General features: G+C 47.5%; 1 protein-coding gene across 1 annotated transcript in view; it reads left to right on the top strand.

Moving 5' to 3' along the window:
* The window catches only part of LOC148218027 (uncharacterized), a 775,474-nt gene that overhangs the window by 90,025 nt on the left and 661,582 nt on the right, over positions 1–23,867 (top strand). Inside the window, 1 exon segment of the mRNA XM_088158035.1 lies at positions 20,374–20,589. Within this exon segment, the coding sequence (XP_088014161.1) occupies positions 20,374–20,589 (216 nt within the window).

The following is a 23,867-nucleotide window of genomic DNA, read 5'->3' as shown; positions in this document are numbered from 1 at the left end:
GGGATGATCCCAGAATTGCTAACTACATGGTATCTACTTTGACATTTATTGCTGCAAAAAAATAGCTTCTTTTTCCTCTGCCTATGAACAGTGAGAGATAAGACTATAATGAGAAGGACTCTTCACAATCTGACAGAAAGCAAGATGCTGGTACAGCTAGAAAATATCCGGTTTCTGGTGTTTACTGGATGAAGAAAAAAAAAAAACATAGAAGTGTGTTGGTCCCCTGGATTGGGAGGCCCCGACAGCTCATCAGAGCTCTTTTGCCTCCCCCCGAGCCCTGCCCCACTCGGTTTCCCCTGGCTCAGTGCCCCCCTCCCCTCCTTACCCCCCCTCCCTTCCCCCCTCGTTCCCCCACAGCACCTGTTGGAGAGCAGCTGACCAGCTCTGTTTGCTGAAGCTGTGATGCACTGTTATCAGACTGTCTAAAAGACACATTGAAATATGTTTGTTAAAGTTAACTTTGTCCTTTTAGTGATTTGTGATTTTAATAGGACTTACTAGAGTTATTTTAAGTTATCTGTGTATATGTAACATGGTAAGAGCTACTCTTTTTAACAGAAATGTTGATAAAATTGACAATATAGAGTTACCCTAAAGCGATACTGGGATTGTGCTAGGTTATGATTTAGAAACTTATATACTTAAAGATATTTATGCTTGGATAATGTTTATGTCTTTTCAGTTCTGGGAATTTTTTTGCAAATGTTTTACTTGCATGCTAGGAGAAGAGCAATTAATTTTGAAGCTCAGATAGAAGGACAATTATTTTAGTTTTGTAACCTTGAATTTTATCTACCACAGTTATTTGAAGCTTAGCTATAATTGGTATATGGCATTTCAAAGCATGGGTAGATGATATTGTGTTGATTTTGCTTGTTTGCTTGCTTTTTGCTTTATAAATTTAATAAGATAATTTAATTATGTATTTTGCTATGATTTTATTTCAACCTGTACAATATAGTGTATTTCAGAACACCTGGAGACAGCTGAGCGAAAGGCTTTAGAGAAATCTTTTACTAACCCGGCCTTACAGGCCAGGTGGGATCCTTTGGTCTTGGTACAGGCTCAACAGTGAGGCATGAGTGCTTTCATTAAAACGATGGAAACGGCATCTCCAAAACAGAGATATGTTACTATACAGCAAGGTATTGCAGTTTTTCAATAAGATTGCTGCAGCTGTTTAGAAACAAGTAGATGACGAAAATTTGAGACAAATTTCATGTAAATAATTAGCTAGAGACCATGCTATTGCTTCAGCAGGGTCCACGTAATTATGAAAAAGTAAAGCCTGAGATAAATCCAGGCAATAAACTGCATTGTGAGGCTCTGTAGGAATTGATATATTCACTGCAGACACAGTGACTATTTTGACAAAACAAATATGTAAGATGCCCTTTGGTACCTATGGTCCTACAGGGGAGAGTTTAAATGCTCTTTTAGTAGGATGACCTAGTAGTATTATTCAAGGTATTAATTGTCCATTTAGGTTTTACTGATTCTGATTATTTGGGACACGTTTAAGCTGTGGTATAGGTTAGTGACCCTTTTCTTCTTATAACTGGCTAAATGTTCTGTTTGCCTGCTACATCAATTTTTTTTCTATTGTCTTGTTTTTCTGAAGATGAATAGGACATGAATAGAAAAGGAAATCGTATGGTTCAATTTATTCCTTTTGTGAGTTGTGTTCCAATAGTAGTAGAATGGAGTTGTGGCACAGGAGGACTTGGGATTTACAGGAGCACCTCTGGTATATTGAACTTAAGAAAATGACAGATCATCATGTGCAACAATGGTGCATTGTCACTGCTAAGGAACATCATCAAGAGACTATAATGATCACAGGTTTGATTGACATGGGAGCAGATGTGACTTTTATTTGACAACCTTTCTGACCTTCGTAAACCACGAATCACCAGGGCTCTGCCCAATGTGGGTCACTGGGGATCATCCAACACCGATCCTCCCATGGGGGATGGAGCTGGAGCAGAGCATGAAGCTCTTCCCACACTCAGGGCCCTCACAGGGCTTCCCTTAGTGGAGCCTCTGTTGGTGTTTGGTCAAGTGAGAGCTCTGTGAGAAGCTCTTCCCACACTCAGGACACTCGTAGGGCCTCTCCCCACTGTGGATGCGCTGGTGGCTTCTCAGGGCGGTGCTCCACCCAAAGCTCTTCCCACATTCCAAGCAGGTGTAGGGCCGTTCCCCTGTGTGGATCACCTGGTGCTTCATCAGAGTTGAAATAGTCCTGAAGCTCTTCCTGCATTTCCCACACTCATAGGGCTTTTCCCCTGTGTGGATCTTCTGGTGCTGCATCAGACCAGAGATCATGCTGAAGCTCTTCCCACATTCCCCACACTCGTAGGGCTTCTCCCCAGTGTGGATCCTCTGGTGTTCGATCAGCCTGCACCTGTAGCTGAAACCCTTCCCACATTCCAAGCACTTGTGGGGCTTCTCCCCTCCAGGAGGCTTCTCCACCAGCTCTGAGCTCTGCCTGGATCTCCGGCCGCCTTCCCGGCTCAGGGAGGGTCTTTCCTCCTCGCAGCTCCCCAGGCTGGGTTTACAGCCCCTCTTCCTGTGGGATCCCTGGGACTTTTCCTCCTCCTCCATCCACATACACCTTTGGAATAACAAATCCTGGTTTGGAGGAAAACACAAGAGAGCACCTTGGGCTTTCAAAGTGCAACACAGGAAGACATTGGGCATCTTGTGTCTGTAAGAATCTCCAAAACACAATGATTCAGCACAAAAATTATCCAGACATCAAGAGACAGATCAAAAACTCCCCAGAAAGTAAGTTTCAGCCAAAATTCCTTCCAAAATATAAAGATTCAGCCCCTGCAAAAAAACAAAGCACCAACATTTAGCCCAATAAAGCTCACAAACACCAAGATTCACTCGTGTGAAAATCATGCATGGTCCTCTTCCGTCACCTGCTGCATGTGGGGGGACCAACGCTCCTGGGGCTGGGGCAGAGGCTGCAGATACAAGGAAGAGTGGAACATTGAGCTGCTTCCCATTTCTACTCCTCCTCTGGTGTCCCTACTCTTCTGCACACTCCCTCCCATTATTCATCTTTCTCCTGCACAATCCCACCTGCTCCTCCCATATGCATCCTTTGACCATTTCGTTTTTCAAGCCTGCTTCTCCTTCCCTTCTCCTGCTGCCCCCAGGCCCAGCACCCACTGCCGGCTCCCTCTTCCCCCCAAACCCACAGCATCCCAGCGCAGGGGCAGCGATGGAGCTGGGGCAGCTCGGGCTGGGGCAGCGCTGGGCTCTCGGCCGCTCCCGCCCGCACTCGCTCCCCACTGCAGCCGCTGCCGCCACCACAGCGCGGGGGGGCCCGGCCTTGGCGCTCCCCCCCTCCCACCTCCCCAAATTCCCCTGCCGGGGGGCGCTGGGGCCAGGAGACAGACGAGTGACAGATCAGGGGGACTGCGAAGAGTCGGCAGCCAGAGAGCACTGAAAATCTAAGCAGGGACTACAGTGGCATCTTCGGGGACTAAACATGGCAGGGCACCCATGGAGGGTAGAAAGGGAAAGCCACGAAGGCCTCCCAGCAAAAGGGATGATGATTCCAAAATATCGCTGAGGGTCACTTGGGAGCATGTTGAGACAGTTTGCACATTCTCCCAGAGGTAATCGAGGACATGGACACCCAGGGAGGCAATAAGAGATGTCCAGAAGGGATTTAGACAGCAAGGGATGGATGCTGTTGGTGTGCTGGGAAGGGATTGGATGAAGGGGAGTGTGCAGGAATATGGTTCAGGAGAGAAGAAGCAGGAGCAATGTATGTGGGAAGAAAAAATGAACGATGGTAAAGAGGAGAAAGAGAAAAATACTGAGGATGGGGATGTTTTTCAGCAGGTTCTTCTCGTCAAAAGTTGCCAGCTGCTGCAGATCCTTTGTATCCCCGGTTGCCAGGACAGGCACACAAGGAGGTCAGGATTGCAGGGGGTTTCTCTGTGCTGGGCAGCGGCAGGAGCGGGCGCAGAGGGGCGGCACCGGGAGCACGGGCTGGGGGCCTGTGGGGAGCTGCGGGGCCGGGCCGGGGCTGTGGGGCAGCCGGGGCTCAGCGCCGGGCGCTGCCTGAGCCCAGCACCCCCCGGCAATTGCAGGCCCGGCAGTGGCCCCCGGCCCCCAGGAGGCTGCGGGACGCCCCGGCCGCTGCCCGGCCCCGTGGAGCTGCCGGCCCTGCCCGCCGGGGGGGCCGCGTTTGGACACTGCGGCAGGACAGGCACCGGCTCTGGGATACGGGCTGGCCACGGCAGCCACAGCACAAGGAGCAGCAGGACAAAGGAACAGCTGGGAAATGGGCATTGGACGTGCAAGCATCCAGATTAGCTTTTAAGCATTTTCCTTGGGTCACTGCAGAAAGGAATGATTTAGCAGAAAGCTCAGCAGCTGTCAGAGGATGAGCACCCCCAGGCACTGAGGGGGCTGCAGGAGGGGCAGAAGAAGCCCCTGGAGCACTTGGTCACAAAGGCACAGCAGGGGAATGCAAGAAGGGAGGAGGAAAAGGCCAAGGGGAAGGCAAAGGCCATGGCAGAGTTTCTACAGCCCCTGAGGGATGAACCCCAGGGCCCAAGGGGGCCCCAGCACCCAGGGGCTCTCACATCCTTACACCATCTTCAACCAGGTGCCCTCCTCACACTGCCACCATTCAGTCCTTGATGGCAAAGATGCTTTCTGGGGATGCCCACTCACACAGGATGGTAAACTGGATTTTGCCTTTGAGTGGGAGCAAGAGGTAGAAGGGAAAATGGAAAAGACATGGACGGTCCTTCTGCAGGGATGCACCACGGAAGCACCAGCCTTATTGGGGCAAGCCTTGCAGAAAATATCACACGAATTTACCCCACCCTCAGGGATTGGGTTAATGCAGGATGTGGATGACTTGCTGCAATCAGGAGGACGAGAAGTCGTAGAAGAAGCCTCTGTGAAATGGCTGAATGTTCAGGCTAAAAAGCATCTTGGAGTATTTGAAATAAAAGAGGAAATGGTGGAGAAAAGTGTTAAATATTCGGGATGTATTTTGAATGAAGGTTTGTGGTGTATCGACCCAGAGAGGATCTGGGGAATCTCAGAAGTAATCCACGACTGAAAAGGAGGTGCAAGAATCCTGAGCATTAATAGGAAACTGCAGGACCTGGATTGAAGATTCCCTGTTCTAGCCAGAATATTGTATGACTTTTTAAATCCCAATAGCTTCAATGTTGTGGTATGGACAAGAGAAAAGAAACAAAAGCCGAGAAAATGAAAAATAACAAAACAACTGGTGACCTAGCTATGGCTCTTCAAGCCTCAGAAAAGAAATCTGAATTGTATTGTGTTTTAAGTACGTATTATATTATGTTATTGGCTTTTTGTAAGTATTAAAATGAATGTTCTATGTTGGAAAACTTTGCTGTATGAATATAGTTTTAGTTCTGCGATTCACAGAACTTATAAGTAGTAGTAATAAATATATTTTTTTGGACTATAACATTTTGATGTAAAAAGCTTTTGTTCATGTAAATAACTCAGAGAATGGTAAAAAAGATAATCAGGAAATTCTTCACATTCTTGGATTATGGGACACCAGAAGCCCAGGGAAGGAAAAAGAATGATGTACAGGTCAGAGGAGAGTGATTCTGACTAATGCATGAAGGTCTATGAATATGCAACATGTTGCTGCATTTAGGAAGTGTTTTCTGAGTCAGTGTGTGCCCTTGGCTGAAGGCCAAGCATCCGGCCATTATAACCTTTGGCCAGAGCCAGGGCAGATATTCAATTATCTCCCTTGGAATTGATCTTTGCAATTCCTTACCCTGGGAATTCTCCACCTAGTGCGGGCTGGAGATAAGGGATGTATATTTCAAGCAGTCTGTGGCCAGAATCCTGTCTCTTGTGAAATCTCTGCCACAGGAAGCTGGGCTGGCACAGAGCCTGCCTTGGCACTTTGCTGTTCACAGCATCCACCCAGGACTCTGCCTCTCAATTACACTCACACACTGGGCTGCCTGCGATTCCACTGTTGGAAAATATACGAACTTTAAAATTTTTTTACATTCCATTTTACTAGTCAGGCTCGGTTTGCCTTTCTCTCAGGAAAGAAATTTTAAAAGCTTTTTTTTAAAAGGCATTTTAGACCACTCAACAGAAATAACCACTGCAACAACCTGGGAATAGCCCAAAAGATTCCCACAAAGATAACAACATTCAACAAAACATCAAGGAAACATCAGCAAACATCAAGGAACACCCACCCCAGACACTGCCCCTGGCCGAGATGGAGACAACTGGTCTGGAAAAGGCTGAGAAGGAAATCCAGGAGTGAGACCTCATTAACATCACAGGAGGAGAAATCCAGGTCCAATAGGAAACCAAACACTAAGAACTACACAACCTGGAAGCAATGAACACTAAACCAATGGATTTTAATGTGTTCAGACTGTAAAATTTCAGGAAAAATCTAGCAAAATTCACATCTCATGGAATGATTTTCTCTGCACACCCGGGCTATGTGTGGATGAAATGATTTCTGTTAATAATCCTGACCAGAATCAAGAAATGCCTTGACTCTCTAACACTAAAGATATTGCTGGAGAGTTTTTTATTGTCCCTGCAGTTTTGGTGACAAGATTACACCATGAGAAAAATTTTTCACATTAATCCTACTTTTAGATTGTCAGTTAGGTTTGGGCCAGGGGTGTGACAAGCAATTTTTACTCCTAGGAGAAGAGGCAGAAAAGACTTGATTGCACTGGAATATTTTTCTATATATTTGTGGTGGCTCTTAATGACGGCAGGATTTCAGAATGGATCTTTAGAAGCTCACCTTTAAGTTGCATTTTGCAAACCTAGAAGAGTATTAATGGTGAGGCTTTAACGCATAAACTGTTAATAAAAAAGCGTTAAAAAAATAAAAAAGAAAAATAAAGCAGATTGTGAGGGTGGACGTGTGAATCACCTAAAGGCTGCTCTGGAAGAAAATCCTAGTTCCAGGCAGCCAGGAGAGGAGTTTTAGAAATGCAAATTAACATTGCTCTGGAAAAGTGTGGACAATGCCCAAGGGCCTTCTTGCCTGGGGGAGGAATTTCCCTGAGTCCATCTGCCCCTCACCCCCAGCTCTGCCTGCTTGCACAGATGGAATTTGCACAACTAAAGGCAGAGCCCATAGTGAGGATATCTGACTGCAACAGAAACTGGTTAAGCTGCAAAGGGAAACAGCAAACGGAGAATATTGAGCAAATTTCATGAAAAAAAGTGTGTATGGGGGGAATCATCCCTCTCCCCAAAGCAATGAGGTGTTTTTGCTAGTCCAGAGAAATGAGTTGGGAATCCAAACATTTTATCATTTCATAAGATAAAAGTGGTCAATTGATGCAGCCGTGGCAGGAGGGAGCACCCAAAAAAGGGAAAAAGATGAACGGCCACCAGAACAAATGCTACAACACCATGGACCAGCCCCTGGGATCCCTAACGAATTCATATCAGGACACAGAAAACCCATCCATAATTTGAGTGGCAGAATTAGGTTAAAAAGTATCCTTGAAATAATAACCAAGGAGACAGCTCCAGCTCCTGAACATCCTGCTGACCAAGCTGCTGAAATGAGGAACGAGACATTTCACCATGGGATGGAATCAGATTATCTACTTACAGAAGAAGGAGGAGTTTGTGGAAAATTAAATGACGCAAACGGCTGTTTGCAAACAGATGATAACCGAAAAGTGGTTAAACAGATAGCAAAGGAAATATGAAAATATCTTGTATTCCGGAGAAAGGATGGGAATGGGACACGTTTTCGTGGTTCCCTGGCAGACCATGGCTTAAACGAATGCTGCTCCTCCTCTGACGTGCTGCAGCAACTCTCATTTCTTTACCATGGAAGACACCTTGCGCCAAAGAGGATGCAGGAAAAGAGACTGAGTCAATGGAAATTAAAAGTTTGTAAAGGGAATTCTTGAGAAAATGAAAAAAGGAAGGATTGAAAGCAGTAAGATTAATATCGTAGTAGGAGTGCATATTAAGGGGGACATGCAGTAGGTGGATCGGGAAGTCTCAACCTTCCAAAAACATCAGCCAGAGGGGAAAGGGACAGGGAGACGCAGACGGGAAAATGAGGATAAAAAGGAGGCGGCGTTTTAGAGACCGCATGGCAAATGCCGCATGGCGTCTCCCTTTGTCCATCAATAAAGTCACTTTTACAGGACTCCTCTGTCTCCTTTGGGCACACAAACCTCTGACCACGGGAATTTTCCCGCACAGCCCCGGGCACAGGGCAGACACCTCTGTGCCACCCACAGCAACCGGGACGAGCCAGCGCTGCTCCGGCACCGGCTCCTGCCGAGGCGCCAGCGGGAAGGAGACCGCGGGCAGCCGCTCCCGCAGCGCCCTCAGCCCAGCGCCAACACGGGCCGGCACCGGCACAACCAACCCGCCAGAGCCCCCTGCCGCCCCCTCGGCCCGCAGCGAGCCCCGAGCCCCCGCACAACCGAGCGCGGCTCCCACCTGCGCTGGGGCCGCCTCCGAGCTCCGCCGCCGCCTGTGGCTGAGGAATTCGATGGGATGTGTTGCCTTAACCTTTCTGACCACTCCCAGCCCTCTATGCCAGCATTCAAGCCCTGAAAGAAGGTGTCAATAAACTTCGGGTAGATAATGGGTACGACTGGCTGAACTGGCTCTTAGGGCACTGGGGACTCACTGGCTGGGTTAGGAATTTAGTTCAAATAGGTTTGTATGTATTAGGCATCATATTCTGCATTGTAGTAGTTATTCCTTGTACTTTACAGTGTGATAAGATTTTAATAGACAAATCGCTTAAGAGTGTATTTTTAGTTAAAAGAAACGGGGGAGGTGTGGATATGGGTAATGCAAATGAGACTGATAGTACTGCAGATTTAATCAGCAAATGCAGCCTGACAACGAGGATGCCTGGCAAGAGCAAACAGAGACCTGACTGCAAGAGGACTGGATCAAGTCTGGGTTATGGGAAATAAGATTTTACTAAGTCCAAATGTAAAATGTGTCTATGTGAGAGTTTGTCTATGTAAGGTTTGTCTATGTGATTGCAGTAAAATATTACCAGCCTTCCTGTAAATGGTATATAAGCACATGTAGTGCTCAGTAAAAATTGGATTTTGATCACCATTCAGTGTCCCCGTCTCTCTGTCATCGTCGATAGTTCAAGTACTCCCAGTGGGGTCCTGGAAAGAGAATGGTGGCACATCTACTGCCTGCTACCCCCCTCTAGGCAATATTCAACTGTTTAGTTCACAGACTCATTTTCTAGCACTCTTAGTGGGGTCAGCAGAGGCACTTCCCACTGGTGGGGGCAAAGAGCACCCTCTGTGCCTTTGTGGTGGGAGCAGACAGTGTTGTCTCAAAGGAAAGGTCAAACAGAGACCAAGCTGGACCTCTGCCTCCTGTCCCTCACACCACAAGGGCAGGAGGGCACAAAACTGAACACTTTTTTTTTGGACCCATCTTTCCCTTGAGCTTGACTAGTTTGAAAGAGAGGATTCATAGGATTTCTTGAGGATCACTGCCAGTGCACAGCACACATGGCATCCCTCACCCCTTACATCATCCTGGGATGGAGGGGTAGGAACCAACCACAGCCCTACCCCACTGCTCCAGAAGCCAAAACCCCCATGCAAGCATTTAGTTATGGCCTTCTTAGAGAACCACATTCCCACGTGAGAGCCCTCCCGCACAGCCGGGCTGGTTCTCCACCTTCGGCCGCGCTGTCCGCGCCACCTCTGGGCTGGCGAACGCCGGGAGTTGCTGGGCTGGGTTTGATGGCCCCGCTCAGCGCTTTCGGCCGCTGATCACGCGGCACCCTCGCGATTTTCCCTGGCAATCAATGCAGATTGGCCATGAAAGTCCAGAAAGCAAAAAATGGAGACCAAGGGCATTCCAGAAGGGGTTTCCTGCAGCCAGACACACAGCAGCAATTTCCAGGAGCTGTCACTTGCTAGTCCACAGCTTTAAGGATGCTGTGGTGGTGCTACAGGAGAAGACCCTTGGGTGTTGTGCTGGAACAGGTTCCTGCAGAAGAAAAGGTGATGTTCCTATGTGCAGGGAACTCTGTGGTATCAGCAGTGGAGGAGCAGGGTGAGGAAGATCTCCAGCCTTGGGATATTTCTGCAAGAGCCTTCACCCCTGCCAGAGCCTGGGTGAGAGCTGCCAGAGTGCAGAGGGAGGCAGCCCTTTGGACAGGCGTCCCTGCTCCCTCAGAGCCACGGCTATGAGACAAACAGCCTCATCCCTGAGGATGCAGATGGGCAGAAAATGCCTGGAAGTAAAAAGGGGAGCCCATCTGACTCCAAGAAGCTGATCCCAGAGGCAAGTGTCCCAGCAGGAAGTGTCCTGGAGCCACTTGTGTTCAGCCTACAGTCAGTTCCCAGAACGCTGTCCCTGTTCCAGTGGGGAACCCCCCACGCTTTGCAGCAGGAAAGATTCACATGAAACCAAGGAGGCTCTTGCATCTGCAGGAAGCTTCTCCCCTCTGCTAGTGAGATGGCCTCTGACTACCAGGAATGTGTTTACAGATTAAGATCTGATCTTCTTCGGAGCATTAGTGTTAAATACATTAGGATTTTCTCGGAGGAGACTTGTCAGAATGTTCCCACTGTTTTGGATTTGACTGGTGTGATAATTGACAAAAGATTCGTGTTAATCACAAAAGCATTGGGGTTTGTATAAACCAGAATACTAAGCTCTGAAATGAAGCATGGCCACTAGATAAAGGAAATTATATGATAAAATAATTCTGTTTAAAATCACCTTGTTATGTTATATTATGTTGTATTATCTTACATTATAATATGTTATGTTATGTTTTTCAAATGAGTTGTATCGGCTACCCGCTTGCAAAATCGGACTTCCCAAAAAGCCCTTCCTGCCTTTGTCTAATCAATACTGCCTATCTCAAGGACCAGACTTCCAGAACTTCTCTGGTGATTATCTACAAGGACCGGATGGCTATCTGTGACTGATTATCACCCAAAGGCTTTGTGAATTTGTGTACAACGAGAACCCACAGTATAAGAAGAGGCTGCAAACCAAGGTTGGGTGGAGCGTGGAGTGGGCGGTGACCCCTCACGTTCCCCAGCGCTGCTTGCTCTTTCTTTATCAAATAAAGCAATCTAAATTTTGCTGAATATCGAGACTTTTGTCTCTCATTTATAACAACTAGAACATGTACTACTTCTCTGGCCTCTAAGACCTTTTACTCACTAAAAGCACTTAAAACTTATTCCATTTACTTACTTATTGCTCCCTCGTTCTACAACCTAAACCTTCACCTCTGTTTTATGTGTGAGAGGCTTAACATATTTCAATCCATCTCAAGACTTTAATTCAATCCCTGCACTCTGATCTCTCTCTGAAGGATTCAGACAAACTCTTGACTTACTGACTCCAACACATCCCCACACTGATTTTAGAGGAGTCGTGTGTCCCACACCCAGCCCCGCTGTCATTCTGCCCAAGCACAGCTGCTCCAGTGTTCCCAATAAAGCTTCCCAGTTCACCCCGGTCCCGTTTATTGGGGGGAGGGACCTGGGGGGACTCCAGTCCTTACAAACAGAAAATCCTGGATTTGGGTGAAACACTGGCTTGGGGTGTGCTTTCTTTTCCTCCTCCCTTTTGCCAACTCCTGCTCTTTTCTGTCTCTCTGTGAATGCTAATTTTTGCTGTACATTTTCCCTCAGATAATTTAACTGCTTACCATATCAAATGTAACAGTTGTTCTTCACCCAAATTTAACACGAGCAGGTGCTACTTCTCTTTCAGGTTAAGATCAGAGCTTGAATGCAGTGATTTCAAAGTGAATAAATTACCTTTCCCTCTTTCAGTCTGAAATGAGCTACTGCCACCTGCACTTGCCCTTCCCTTCCTCTCCTGAACCACCGAGCAGCCCCACTGGGATGGCAGGAGCTGGGCCTGGGAACTGCTGCCTTTGGAGTTGCATCTCCTCCTCACGTGGCTGCTGCTCAGAGCCCAGAAGTGCTCTGAGAACTTGAAGTTCTGGCAGCTGGGTTAGAGCCTACATGGGAGGAGGAGAAGGTTCACCAGAGCCCTTCTCCTGCCGTGCCAGCTCCAGGGCAAGGAGTGCAATGGAAGCCAGCCAATGTCCAAACCCCATCTGCTCTGCCAGTTCCTGTGGGAATGAGGGGAAGATTTGGGTGGGAATGTGGTTCTCTAAGAAGGCCATAACTAAATGCTTGCATGGGGATTTTGGCTTCTGGAGCAGTGGGGTAGGGCTGTTGTTGGTTCCTACCCCTCCATCCCATGATGATGTAAGGGGTGAGGGATGCCATGTGTGCTGTGCCCTGGCAGTGATCCTCAAAAAATCCTTCTAATCCTCCCCTTCGAGCTAGTCAAGCTCCTGGAAATGACAGGACAGAAAAAAAAAATAAAAAGGTGCTCAGTTTTGTGCCTTTCTTCCCTTGTGGGGTGAGGGGCAGGAGGCAGAGGTCCAGCTTGGTCTCTGTTTGACCTTTCCTTTGAGACAACACTGTCTGCTCCCACCACAAAGGCACAGAGGGTGCTCTTTGCCCCCACCAGTGGGAAGTGGCTCTGCTGACCCCACTAGGAGTGCTAGAAAATGAGTCTGTGAACTAAACAGTTGAATATTGCCTAGAGGGGGGTAGCAGGCAGTAGATGTGCCACCATTCTCTTTCCAGGACCCCACTGGGAGTACTTGAACTATCGACGGTGACAGAGAGACGGGGACACTGAATGGTGATCAAAATCCAATTTTTACTGAGCACTACATGTGCTTATATACCATTTACAGGAAGGCTGGTAATATTTTACTGCAATCACATAGACAAACCTTATATAGACAAACTCTCACATAGACAAACTTTACATTTGGACTTAGTAAAATCTTATTTCCCATAACCCAGACTTGATCCAGTCCTCTTGCAGTCAGGTCTCTGTTTGCTCTTGCCAGGCATCCTCGTTGTCAGGCTGCATTTGCTGATTCAATCTGCAGTACTCTCAGTCTCATTTGCATTACCCATATCCACACCTCCCCCGTTTCTTTTAACTAAAAATACACTCTTATGCGATTTGTCTATTAAATTCTTAACACCCTGTAAAATACAAGGAATAACTACTACAATGCAGAATATGATGCCTAATACATACAAACCTATTTGAACTAAATTCCTAACCCAGCCAGTGAGTCCCCAATGCCCTAAGAGCCAGTTCAGCCAGTCGTACCCATTATCTACCCGAAGTTTATTGACACCTTCTTTCAGGGCTTGAATGCTGGCATAGATGGGCTGGGAGTGGTCAGAAAGGTTAAGACAACACATCCCATCGAATTCCTCAGCCACAGGCGGCGGCGGAGCTCGGAGGCGGCCCCGGCGCAGGTGGGAGCCGCGCTCGGTTGTGCGGGGGCTCGGGGCTCGCTGCGGGCCGAGGGGGCGGCAGGGGGCTCTGGCGGGTTGGTTGTGCCGGTGCCGGCCCGTGTTGGCGCTGGGCTGAGGGCGCTGCGGGAGCGGCTGCCCGCGGTCTCCTTCCCGCTGGGGCCTCGGCAGGAGCCGGTGCCGGAGCAGCGCTGGCTCGTCCCGGTTGCTGTGGGTGGCACAGAGGTGTCTGCCCTGTGCCCGGGGCTGTGCGGGAAAATTCCCGTGGCCAGAGGTTTGTGTGCATAAAGGAGACAGAGGAGTCCTGTAAAAATGACTTTATTGATGAACAAAGAGAGAGGCCATGCGGCATTTGCCATGCGGTCTCTAAAACGCAGCCTCCTTTTTTATCCTCATTTTCCCGTCTGCATCTCCCTCTCCCATTCCCCTCTGGCTGACGTTTTTTGAAGGTTCAGACTTCCCGATCCACCTACTGCATGTCCTCGTTAATATGCACTCCTACTACGATATTAATCTTGCTGCTTGCAATCCCTCCTTCCCTCATTTTCTCAAGAATAGCGCTTACAAACTTTTAATTTCCATTGACTCAATCTCTTTTCCTGCGTCCTCTTTAGCGCAAGGTGTAGTGCATGGTAAAAAGCTGAGAGTTGCTGCATCACGTCAGAGGAGGAGCAGCATTCGTTTAAGCCACGATCTGCCAGGGAACCACGAAAACGTGTCCCATTCCCATCCTTTCTCCGGAATACGAGATGTTTTCTTATTTCCTTTGTTATCTGTTTCACCGCTTTTCAGTTATCATCTATTCGCGAACAGCAGTTTGAGTCATGTAATTTTGCGTAAACTCCTCCTCCTTCTGTTAATAGATAATCTGATCCTATCCCATGTGAAATGTCTCCTTCCTTATTTCAGTGGATTGGTCGTCAGGAAGGTCAGGAGCTGGAGCTCTGTGGTTGGTTATTATTTCGAGGAAGCTTTTTATCCTAATTCTGCCACTCAAATTATGGATGGATTTTCTGTGTCCTGATATGAATTCGTTAGGGTTCCCAGGGGCTGGTCCATGGTGTTGTAGGATTGGCTCTGGTGTCTGTTCATCTTTTTTGCGTTTTTGGGTGCTCCCTCCATCCAGGGCTGCATCAATTACCACTTTCAACTAATTAAATCACCACATACTTGGATTTCCAACTCAGTTCCCTGAACTCGTGGCACCAAAAACACCCCAGTGCCCCAATACACCCTATATAACCTGGACAGTGACAGCACAGGTTGGAGCAGGGAGAGGGATGATTCCCCCCCACTTTTTTTAGTAAAGCTTTCCCAACATTCTCCGTTTGCTGTTTCCCTTTGCAGCTTAACCAATTTCTGTTGCAGTCAGATATCCTCACTGTGGGCTCTGCCTTTAGTTGTGCAAATTCCATCTGTGCAAGCAGGGAGAGCTTGGAGTGGGGGACAGAAGCAATCACCGGAATTCCTCCCCCAGGCATGAAGATCCTGGTTCATTGTGCACACATTGCCCTGTCAGTGTTAATTTGCATTTCTAAAGATCCTCTCCTGGCTGTGCCTGGATCCAATGCTTTTATTCCAGAGCAGCCATTAGGTTATCCACAAGTGCACCCCCACAATCTGTTTTTTTTTTCTGTTCTCTTTTTTTTTTTTAACAATTTTGTACTAACTGTTTATGTGTTGAAGCCTCACCATTAATACTCTTCTAGTTTTGCAAAATGCAACATAAAGGTGAGCATCGAAAAACCCATTCTGAAATTTTGCCATCATTAAGAGCCACCCACAAATACACACAAAGAAATTCCAATGCAATCTAGATTTTTCTACTTCTTCTCCTAGGAGTAAAAATTGATTCTCACACGACTGGTCCAAACCCAACTCAGAATATAAAAGTAGGATTACTATGAAAAATTTTTCTAATGGTGTAATCTTGTCACTGAAATTGCAGAAAAACAAAAAATCTCCAACAATATCTTAATGTTAGAGAGTCAAGGCATTACTTGATCCTGGTCAGAATGTGCAACAGAAAAAATTTCATCCACACATAGCCCGGGTATGCAGAGAAAATAACTCCATGAGATGTGAATTTTACGGGATTTTTCCTAAACTTTTTACTGTCCGAACCCATTGAAATCCATTGGTTTAGTGTTCATTGCTTCTAAGTTGTGTAGTTCTTAGTATTTGGTTTCTATTGCAAATGGATTTCTCCTCTTCTGATGTTAATTAGATCCACATTCCTGGATTTTCTTCTCAGTCTTTTCCAGACCAGGTGTCTCCATCTATGCCAGGGGCAGTGTCTGGGTTGGCGGTTCCTTGATGTTTGCTGGTGTTTCCTTGATGTTTTGTTGAATGTCGTTCTCTTTGTTGGTATCTTTTGGGCTATTCCCAGTCTGTTGAGATGTTAAACTCATCTCTGTTGAGTGGTGCAACATCCCTTAAAAAAAAACCTTTTAAAATTTCTTTCCTGAGAGAAAGGCAAACCGAGCCTGACTAGTAAAATGAAATGTACAAAAAATTTAAATTTGGTATATTTTCCAACAATGGAATCGCAGGCAGCCCAGTGTGTGAGTGTAATTGAGAGGCAGAGTCCTGGGTGGATGCTGTGAACAGCAAAGTGCCAAGGCAGGCTCTGTGCCAGCCCAGCTTCCTGTGGCAGAGATTTCACAAGAGACAGGATTCTGGCCACAGACTGCTTGAAATATACATCCCTTATCTCCAGCCCGCACTAGGTGGAGAATTCCCAGGGTAAGGAATTGCAAAGATCAATTCCAAGGGAGAGAATTGAATATCTGCCCTGGCTCTGGCCAAAGGTTATAATGGCCGGATGCTTGGCCTTCAGCCAAGGGCACACACTGACTCAGAAAACACTTCCTAAATGCAGCAACATGTTGCATATTCATAGACCTTCATGCATTATTCAGAATCATTCTCCCCAACCTGTAAATCATTAATTTTTCCCTCCCTGGGGTTCTGGTGTCCCATAATCCAAGAATGTGAAGAATTTCCTGATTATCTTTTTTACCATTCTCTGAGTTAGTTACATGAACAAAAGCTTTTTACATCAAAATGTTGTAGTCCAAAAAAATATATTTATCACTATTATTTATAAGATCTGTGAATGGCAAAGCTAAAAGAAACTATGTTCATAGAGGAAAGTTTTCCAACATAGAGCATTCATTTTAATATTTTCAAAAAGCCAATAATTTAATTTGTACTTATAACACAACTAGGATTCAAATTTATTTTCTGAGTCGGGAAGAGCCATAGGTGGGGCATCAATCATTTTGTTATCGTTCATTTTTTCAGGTTTTCTTCCTTTCGTCCTGCCATACCACAGCCTTGAGGCTATTGGGGTTTAGAAAGTGATACAATGTTATGGGTAGAAGAAAGAATCCTCAATCCAGGTCCTGCAATTTCCTAATAATGGTCAGAATTCTTACACCTCCTTTTCAGTCCTGGATGACTTCTGAGCGTCTCCAGACCCTCTTCGGGTCAATACACCACAAATCTTCAGTCAAAATATGTCCCAAATATTTAACCCTTTTTCTCCACCATTTCCTCCTTTTTTTCATATACTCAAAGATGTTTTTTAGCCTGAACATTCAGCGATTTCACAGAGGCTTCTTCTGCCACTTCTTGTCCTCCTGATTGGGGAAAGTCATCCACATCCTGCATTAACCCAATTCCTAGGTAAATCCTAGGGATAAATTCTTATGATATTTTCTGCAAGATTTGCCCCAATAAGGCTGGTGCTTCCGTGCATCCCTGCAGAAGGACCGTCCAGGTCTTTTCCATTTTCCCTTCTACCTCTTGTTCCCACTCAAAGGCAAAATCCAGTTTACCATCCTGTGTGAGTGGGCATCCCCAGAAAGCATCTTTGCCATCAAGTCCTGAATGGTGTCAGTGTGAGGAGGGCACCTGGTTGAAGATGGTGTAAGGATGTGAGAGCCCCTGGGTGCTGGGGCCCCCTTGGGCCCTGGGGTTCATCCCTCAGGGGCTGTAGAAACTCTGCCATGGCCTTTGCCTTCCCCTTGGCCTTTTCCTCCTCCCTTCTTGCATTCCCCTGCTGTGCCTTTGTGACCAAGTGCTCCAGGGGCTTCTTCTGCCCCTCCTGCAGCCCCCTCAGTGCCTGGGGGTGCTCATCCTCTGAAAGCTGCTGAGCTTTCTGCTAAATCGTTCCTTTCTGCACTGACCCAAACAAAATGCTTAAAAGCTAATCTGGATGCTTGCACGTCCAATGCCCATTTCCCAGCTGTTCCTTCGTGCTGCTCCTTGTGCTGTGGCTGCCGTGGCCAGCCCGTATCCCAGAGCCGGTGCCTGTCCTGCCGCAGTGTCCAAACGCGGCCCCCCCGGCGGGCAGGGCCGGCAGCTCCACGGGGCCGGGCAGCGGCCGGGGCGTCCCGCAGCCTCCTGGGGGCCGGGGGCCACTGCCGGGCCTGCAATTGCCGGGGGGTGCTGGGCTCAGGCAGCGCCCGGCGCTGAGCCCCGGCTGCCCCACAGCCCCGGCCCGGCCCCGCAGCTCCCCACAGGCCCCCAGCCCGTGCTCCCGGTGCCGCCCCTCTGCGCCCGCTCCTGCCGCTGCCCAGCACAGAGAAACCCCCTGCAATCCTGACCTCCTTGTGTGCCTGTCCTGGCAACCGGGGATACAAAGGATCTGCATCAGCTGGCAACTCTTGAGGATGAGAGCCTGCTGAAAAACATCCCCATCCTCAGTATTTTTCTCTTCCTCCTCTTTTCCATCATCCATTTTCTTCCCACATAGATTTTTCCTGCTGCCTCTTTCCTGAACCATATTCCTGCACACTCCCCTTCACCCAATCCCTTCCCAGCACACCAACACCATCCATTCCCTGTTGTCTAAATCCCTTCTGGACTTCCGTTATTGACTCCCTAGGTGTCCATGTCCGTGATTACCTCTGGGAGAATGTGCAAACTCCCTCACCATGCTCGCAAGGGACCCTTCAGAGATATTTTGGGATCATCATCCCTTTTGCCGGGATCCCTTCGTGGCTTTCCCTTTCTACCCTCCATGGGTGCCCTGCCATGTTTAGTCCCCGAAGATGCCACTGTAGTCACTGCTGAGATTTTCAGTGCTCTCTGGCTGCCGACTCTTCCCAGCCCCCCTGATCTGTCACTCGTCTGTCTCCTGGTCACTCTCGGGTACCCAATCCATGCCCGGCGCCGCAGCCACCCAAGGGAGCCGATCACCCAAACTGAGTGAGGCACCTTCAGCTCCATTCACTGCCCCCCCGCCCCGGACGGGGCAAGGAATTCCGGTCGAGTCCCAAGGTGTGTGGGAAAATTCACATCACCAGAGGATTCTGTGCACAAAGAAGACAGAGGAGTCCTGTAAAAGTAATTTCATTCAAAAAAAAAGGGAGAGTCCATGGGCCATTTCCCAAGGGGTCTCTGCAATTGTTAGTAGACAGAGCATCCTTTTCATCCTAATTTTCCCAGCTGCATCTCCCTCTCTCTTTTCCCATTGGCTGAACTTCTTGAGAGGTACAGACTTTCCAATGCACCTGCTGTATTCCCCCCCCCCCGTTAATATGCACCCCACTTTTGAATAGCTAACGATATTCATGGCTCTGTTAAGTGTTTGTTCTTCCTCTGGGAGTTCATGAATTGAGCAGGACCTTGGCTGAGCAGCAGTCTGTGTGGTCAATTAATAACATTTTCTGACCCTGATGGCTTCTGCTGTCCGTTCCTTATGTCCACGTCCCCGGCCCTGTGTCCAAGCGGATTCGCAGCCTGTGTTTGTAGAGACCCTTTGCTGTTGTTCCTTGCATGGGGGTCCCCCGTTTTGGGGCCATCCCCCCTGGAGCAGGGTGTCCCGGCTTGGTGCAGCCCCGCCCCTCGGGCAGCGCTGAGCCAATGAGAGCGCGCGGCGGTGATGACGCAGCAGTGTCCAGGCAGAGCCGCAGCTCCCAGCGTTGCCCACCTGGAGCCACCTGCGCCCGGCCCGGGCCCCAGCGCCCCCCGGCAGGGGAATTTGGGGAGGTGGGAGGGGGGGAGCGCCAAGGCCGGGCCCCCCCGCGCTGTGGTGGCGGCAGCGGCTGCAGTGGGGAGCGAGTGCGGGCGGGAGCGGCCGAGAGCCCAGCGCTGCCCCAGCCCGAGCTGCCCCAGCTCCATGGCTGCCCCTGCGCTGGGATGCTGTGGGTTTGGGGGGAAGAGGGAGCCGGCAGTGGGTGCTGGGCCTGGGGGCAGCAGGAGAAGGGAAGGAGAAGCAGGGTTGAAGAACCAAATGGTCAAATTATGCACGTGGGAGGAGCAGGTGGGATTGTGCAGGAGAAAGAAGAATAATGGGCGGGAGTGTGAGGAAGAGTAGGGACACCGCAGGAGGGTCAGAAATGAGAAGCAGCACAATGTTCCACCCCTCCCTGTATCTGTAGCCTCTCCCACAGCCCCAGGAGCGTTGCTCCCCCCATATGCAGCAAGTGACCGAAGAGGATGATCCATGATTTTCACAGGGTTGAATCTTGCTGTTTGTGAGCTTTATAGGGCTAAATGTTGGTGCTTTGGTTTTTTGCAGGGGCTGAATCTTTATATTTTGGAGGGGATTTGGGCTGAAACTAACTTTTTGGGGAGTGTTTGATCTATGTCTTGATGTTTGGATAATTTTTGTGCTGAATCGTGGTGTTTTGGAGGTTCTTATAGACACAAGATGCCAAATGACTTCCTGAGATGAACTTTGGAAGGAGGAACCCCCAGCCCAAGGTGCTCTTTTTTTTTTTTTCCCCTCAAACTAGGATTTGTCATTCCCATGCCGTGGGTAGATGGAGGAGGAGGAGGAAAAGCCCCAGAGATCTTTCAGGACGAGGAGGGGCTGCAAACCCAGCCCAGGGAGCTGCGAGGAGGAAAGACCCTCCCTGAGCCGGGAAGGCGGCCGGAGATGCAGGCAGAGCTCAGAGCTGGTGGAGAAACCTCCTGGAGGGGAGAAGCCCCACAAGTGCTTGGAATGTGGGAAGGGTTTCAGCTGGAGCTCCCACCTGATCCGGCACCAGATGATGCACACTGGAGAACGGCCCTATGAGTGTGGGGAATGTGGGAAGAGCTTCAGGACTATTTCTCATCTGATGGAGCACCAGGTGATCCACACAGGGGAACGGCCCTACACCTGCTTGCAATGTGGGAAGAGCTTTGGGCAGAGTTCCCACCTGAGAAGCCACCAGCGCATCCACAGTGGGGAGAGGCCCTACGAGTGTCCCAAGTGTGGGAAGAGGTTTCAGAGCAGCTCCAATCTCCTCATGCATGAGCGGATTCACACAGAGGAGAGGCCCTTCCGCTGCCCCGACTGCAGGAAGGGATTCAAGCACAACTCCACCCTCATCAGGCACCGGCGCATCCACACTGGGGAGAGGCCCTACGAGTGTCCTGAGTGTGGGAAGAGCTTCTCAGACAGCTCTAACTTGACCCGACACCAACGGAGTCACCACTAAGGGAAGCCCTGTGAGTGCCCCGAGTGTGGGAAGAGCTTCGTGCTCTGCTCCAGCTCCATCCCCCATGGGAGGATCGGTGTTGGATGGTAGAAAAAAACACAAAAACACAACAAACAAACAAAAAACCCCCCCAAACAGACAAACAAAACAACAAAAAAAAACCCCAAATAACCAAAACCAAAAACCCACCAAAATAGTGATACGCACAGAAGCAATATAAAAACACCGAAATCAAACAAAAGGAATAGTCAGCTTCGAAATAAAGAATGGAGAAAAGTCATGAACTAACATTTCTCTTTTTTTTAAACTATGGAGAAAAAACTCTTGTTTCCTCTAAAACATGTAAAAATATTTTGAAGTGAATATGACTGTTCCAACTGTACATATAAAGAAAAGCATTAATATTAAAGTAAACAAATGTTAAAATTGCAGTAATCTCCTAGGTTTAAATAATAAGAAAACCCCTGCTGTCCCCCCCAATAAAACAAAAAGGAAAAAACTCTATTCTCAAAAATGAAGTAAGGTTTTGTTTAAACTGTTATAATCCTTAAACTGTGCATCAGAAGTTAATATAGTCCTCAATAAAAGTTACGAGAAAAATTGTTAGTCTGTATAAAGGATTTTTAGATAGTAATCAGATTTCCATTCTCCTGGGAAGCTAATCACTGTAATATCAAAACAAGAAGAATCCGTTTTCTTATGAAGAAATCTCCATAGACTGAAAAAAAGTCTCCTCTTTCAAGTAAATGAGTGAAAAACTATTTTAGAGATGGTAGACTAAGTTGTTTTTGTACGTGTTTAGTATTAAAAAAAATGTATTGAAGAAAAAGCTGTAGCCTAAAGTTTTCTTCTAAGGTTTTTTTCTTATAGTTTCTAGTAATAAAATTTCTCTTTATACCATTTAAAGTAAAACCTGTTTTTTGTCTACTTCTTAATCCTCTCTCACAACAAAAAAATTCAAATTAATAAACCAAAACTACTACATTTAACCTCAGTGATTCCAGGATTTTGATTTCCTATTACTCTAGGGTATCTTCTGGAGCCAAATGGTGATTGACTGGGGCAAAGACCAAGATTTTGGAGACAGTGGGGTGGAAACTCCTCCAAAAATGTTCTTCCCTCCCTCCCAAGCACGTGGATCTTCAGCTCGCACAGACACAGAAATTCTTTTATTTTGGCCTTGATTTGCTTTTCATTTCTCTTCATCCCTTTAAAACATCCAACACTGGCTAAAAATAAAGACACTGAACTGAGACATGGGTGGGGACATGGGGGGACAATGACATGGTGGGGACACAGACATGGAGAGTGACATGGGGACACATGGACATGGAGGGGGATGTGGCCATTCGTGGGGACATGGGGGGACACGGGCATGGATGGAGATGTGGGGGACAGTGACAGGGATGGAAACATGGTGGGGACACAGCCATGGGTGGGGACATGGTGGGACATGGCCAGTGACATGTGGGGACACGGCCACGGCCGGTGCCATGGGGGGAACTTGCAGGGGCTGTGGGGGATGCTGGCTTGGAGGGAGTTGAGGGTTCCTGGCAGGGACTTGGGGCTCGCTGAGGCCTTTGGGGACCCCAGGCCGAGCGGCTCCGGCTGCGCTGGGAGACCCTGGCGGAGGTTCTGGGGCAGCTGCTCAAGGACCCCCTGCCCTGGAGCCCCAGCCGGGCATTGGGCTCCTGGAAGGGAATGAACGTCCTTGTCCCCAGCAGGACAGATTTCTTATTTCTTGCAGGTGCAAATGGTTCTCTTACCAGAATAGCTTGTTGTGTTAATTGTTTTCATGCTGAAGATTGTTTTCACATGGGAACAAGCAAGTAACTTAGCTGCACATAGAAGAAGTGACAGGCTAGCTATTAATTTAGCAGAGAGCAAGACCTGATTTTATGAAGCCTTTTATAATTTGTCTACCTGACTGCAACATCTCACCCTTTTTCATTAATTCAAAGAAGGTTCATATGTTCTGATGATAAAATAGCTCTCTCTTGTGAGGGTGTTATCTCATTAAGTTTATTACTGTTAGATATGGTTAGATAAGGTTATCTGTTAGATAAGGGATAAGATACATAAAAGATCGATTACAATCAACAAAACTTAGCAAATTCTATCATGTCATTGACACAGGGTTTCACAGCATGAGAAAACAAAAGAATAATGTCCAATGTCTCCTAGGGAAATGGGAATAAATGACCATTGTTTTAAAGTCCAAATAGTCCATTAGCTGGAAATGTTGATCTTTGACATCACTGAATGTGCTCTTGGATCCTGGAACAGGGAATAACTGAAGAAGGTTAGTAGGAACACTATACCATGATGTTGACACAAGGCTTTTGTTGGCAATTTGCCTGTAAATTTCCAGACACAGCCGTGTCTTGGCAGTCCTGCTTCTGGTTTTGTTCTGGCCACGAAGGCTGCATGGTGATTAGGTTCTTTTTCTTCTCACTGGGCTTCATTTTCTTGGAGGCAATTGATGTTTGGCTGAATGAACAGGTGACTACTTTGAAGTTGTTGATGACAAAAACACATGCATACCTTCTCCTTAAGTTAATGAATTGATTTGACTTTGTACATTCAATTGAAGAGCCTTACAAAAAAAATTTACTTTTTTTTGGCGTAAATATTGCAAAAAAAAATTTATAATTATATAAATTTAGGAGCTAATTCCCCCTTCCGTGTTTTAAAAACAGCATGCATGACTCTTGCCATGAACATGAAGGGAAGTTCAAAACAAAACAATACATGTACTAAAACAAAAACTTACAGTAACTGGGAATAATTCTGATACAACCATCCAAAACATTTCCGATAACAGATATAATTAAAAACACTTGTGAAATTAGATTATTACCAAACATTAAAACATTGTACCATCATCCCAGTGTCTGCAACAGCTGATAAACCTCAAATCAGTGAAGAACTGGATAAGCGTCTGTTGGGGGTTGGTTTTTCCTTTCCTCTCTGCCTGTGGAATTTTTTTCCCATTGACATGCTAAGAAGCACTGATGGTTGGGTCCCAGCACCAGGGAGAGCATCCCTGTTTTTTTGGGAG

The sequence above is a fragment of the Sturnus vulgaris genome, unplaced genomic scaffold (assembly GCF_052056855.1).
Source record: "Sturnus vulgaris isolate bStuVul1 unplaced genomic scaffold, bStuVul1.hap1 Scaffold_195, whole genome shotgun sequence".
NCBI lineage: Eukaryota > Metazoa > Chordata > Aves > Passeriformes > Sturnidae > Sturnus > Sturnus vulgaris.
The sequence above is the reverse complement of the archived record's forward strand: the minus strand, read 5'-3'. Positions and strand labels throughout refer to the sequence as shown.